The following is a 2,284-nucleotide window of genomic DNA, read 5'->3' on the forward strand; positions in this document are numbered from 1 at the left end:
AAAAAACAGCAGCATTGCTTCATGTAGAATATTGCAGCCAAAGCACAAGAAGTGTTACAGAGGACATGAACACTGACCACTTTAACATTCATTTTCCTACTACCACACTGCAGAGGGAGGGGAGCCTGTGGGGCAGCGTGGACTCCTGCTCACACACCCTGACGTGCTGGAGACAAACAGGCTCTGCTCAGGTGACAAAATGTCAGTGGTTGTGCACACTGGAACAAATTCACCTGTCCTGGAAGGCTGGAGATACCAACATGGCTACATCAGCTGTGGGTATGAATGGCAGAGAGAGGACCTGGAGATACCAACAGAGCTACATCAGCTGTGGGTATGAATGGCAGAGAGAGGACCTGGAGATACCAACAGAGCTACATCAGCTGTGGGTATGAATGGCAGAGAGAGGACCTGGCCACTGCTAGACCACCAAAGAGCTGCAGTGGGTTATCTTCACCTGGTCATGTAGCCAGAATTGTGGCTAAACTGCACTTCATTTAATGGAAGAATCCACGATCTCCTGATAATCTTGTCTTCTGAAATTCTTCCAGGAGAGTTTGTAACACGCAAGGAAAAAAACACTAACCAAAATAACTGCTCCCCCCACAAGATCACAAGGGCCTGGGAAGATCCTCAGCACGACAAGCTGCAGGACCATGGCAATGACTATCTCCAGGTGCTGAACGGTGCTGACCAGAGCAGGGTGGAACTTGCTCAGGGCGTAGTAGACCCCCAGGAAGGCTGCTGTGGAGCAGAGGCAGATGGCAAGGAGATAGCTCCAGGTCTCTCCATCCAGTGGGACGATGGGCTCTTGAAGGAGGAACATGGTGGACGCTCCCCACGCTGTTCCTGTCCAACTAAAGGTGAACAGTGCTGTCCACATGCTGATGTTGTCTTTGATTGACCTGTAGACTATCATGGAGAGAGCAGTGGTCAAACCTGCCATAACGGTCATGGTATAGCCAAAAGCTTCCTTCCAGGTGCTCAGCAAAGAGTTTTCCTCCTTGACTATGTTGGGGATCATGACCAGACAAACCCCACACACGCTGCCCACGACAGTAATTATGTCTGTGTAAGCCATTCCTTCATCTATGAGTAAAAAAGCCAAAATGGCACTGAACACCGTGGTGGTAGCCCTCCACATGATGGTGCCGTTGCTGGGGGGCACGATGGAGAAGGAGGTGTAAGCACAGGAGATGGAGATGACGTTGCACACCCCGTAGAAGAAGAGCCGCAGCCTGTAGCCTTTGGGGCCAAAGGGAGGCTCCTGCTGGTAGCACACCACAGCGATGGACAGCACCTGCAGGACTGAACGGATGAAGATTAGCTCCAGGGATGGCACTTTGGAACGATCAGAGATTAACCTGGTGATCAGGGCCACGCAGCCGTGGGCCACGGCAGAGCCAAAGAGGATGACCCACGTCCTCCTGGACTGAAGGGTATGTCCCTCAGGAGAAGGCTGGGATGGCCCGAGCTCCTCGGGTCTGGGCAGTTGTGCTGGCTGAGGCTTGGTGTCTATTGTACCAAAAAAAGTCCTTCCTCTCTTCTTCCCATCACTCAGTAGTCTTTTCTTAGGATTATCCTCCATAAACAGTCCAGTATCTTCATTAATATCCTCATCTCCCTCTTCTCCTGGCTGGGGATAATGAGAAGTGTATTTCACTGTTACCGTGCTGGGATGAATTTTCACTCGCTTTTTGACTGGGTATGTTTGGGAAGATGTATCCATTTCCTCAGGGAAATGTCCTGGTCTTACAAAAAAAACCAAAAAGAAAACCAAAACAGAGCAGCACTGTCATTTTTACTTAATGACTAGCCAGAGATTCATTATTATGTAAATGCAGTTAGCATTTATAAGTTATTTTTATCAGCCAAGCCCAAGTACTGTAGATTGTTCTCAGGTTTGCTTTGTGAGTTACTTCTAAATATCTTTGATAGGCCATTTGGTTTTCCTTAAAATCCAACCACAATACTTCATTTTAGTCACTGTTCTTTTAAAATTACATATATTCTCATTATGTATAGCACATATTATGTCTATTCTTATTCTAACGAGAAGGTTCTCTGGCTAAGCTTTTTTGGACAGTAAGCACCCTGTAATTATGAGTTATACTTAATTGCTTGCTAATGTTACAAGATTATGGAAGAAATATGGCTGGAGGAGATGACCTCCTTGTTTCTAAACTGACAGAGCAACACAGGGAAATTGGGAATATCCCTGAGCAAGTCAGCACAGTTAGCAAAGGAATAGACAAGAGAATTTTGAGCAATACTTGGACAGTGT

At 47.0% G+C, this 2,284-nt stretch overlaps 1 protein-coding gene across 1 annotated transcript; it reads right to left on the bottom strand.

The window, feature by feature from the left end:
• Positions 1-493: 493 nt before the first annotated feature.
• SLC35G2 (solute carrier family 35, member G2) lies at positions 494-1,729 on the bottom strand. The gene has a single exon (XM_008939275.1). The coding sequence runs from the start codon at positions 1,727-1,729 to the stop codon at positions 494-496; it is 1,236 nt and encodes a 411-aa protein (XP_008937523.1).
• Between the last annotated feature and the right edge of the window lie 555 nt (positions 1,730-2,284).

Source organism: Merops nubicus, unplaced genomic scaffold (assembly GCF_000691845.1).
Source record: "Merops nubicus isolate BGI_N331 unplaced genomic scaffold, ASM69184v1 scaffold22764, whole genome shotgun sequence".
In the NCBI taxonomy this organism is placed as follows: domain Eukaryota; kingdom Metazoa; phylum Chordata; class Aves; order Coraciiformes; family Meropidae; genus Merops; species Merops nubicus.

Coding starts and splice junctions, on each gene's coding strand:
- SLC35G2 (XM_008939275.1), bottom strand. CDS start 1,729: ATGGATACATCTTCCCAAACATACCCAGTCAAAAAGCGAGTGAAAATT.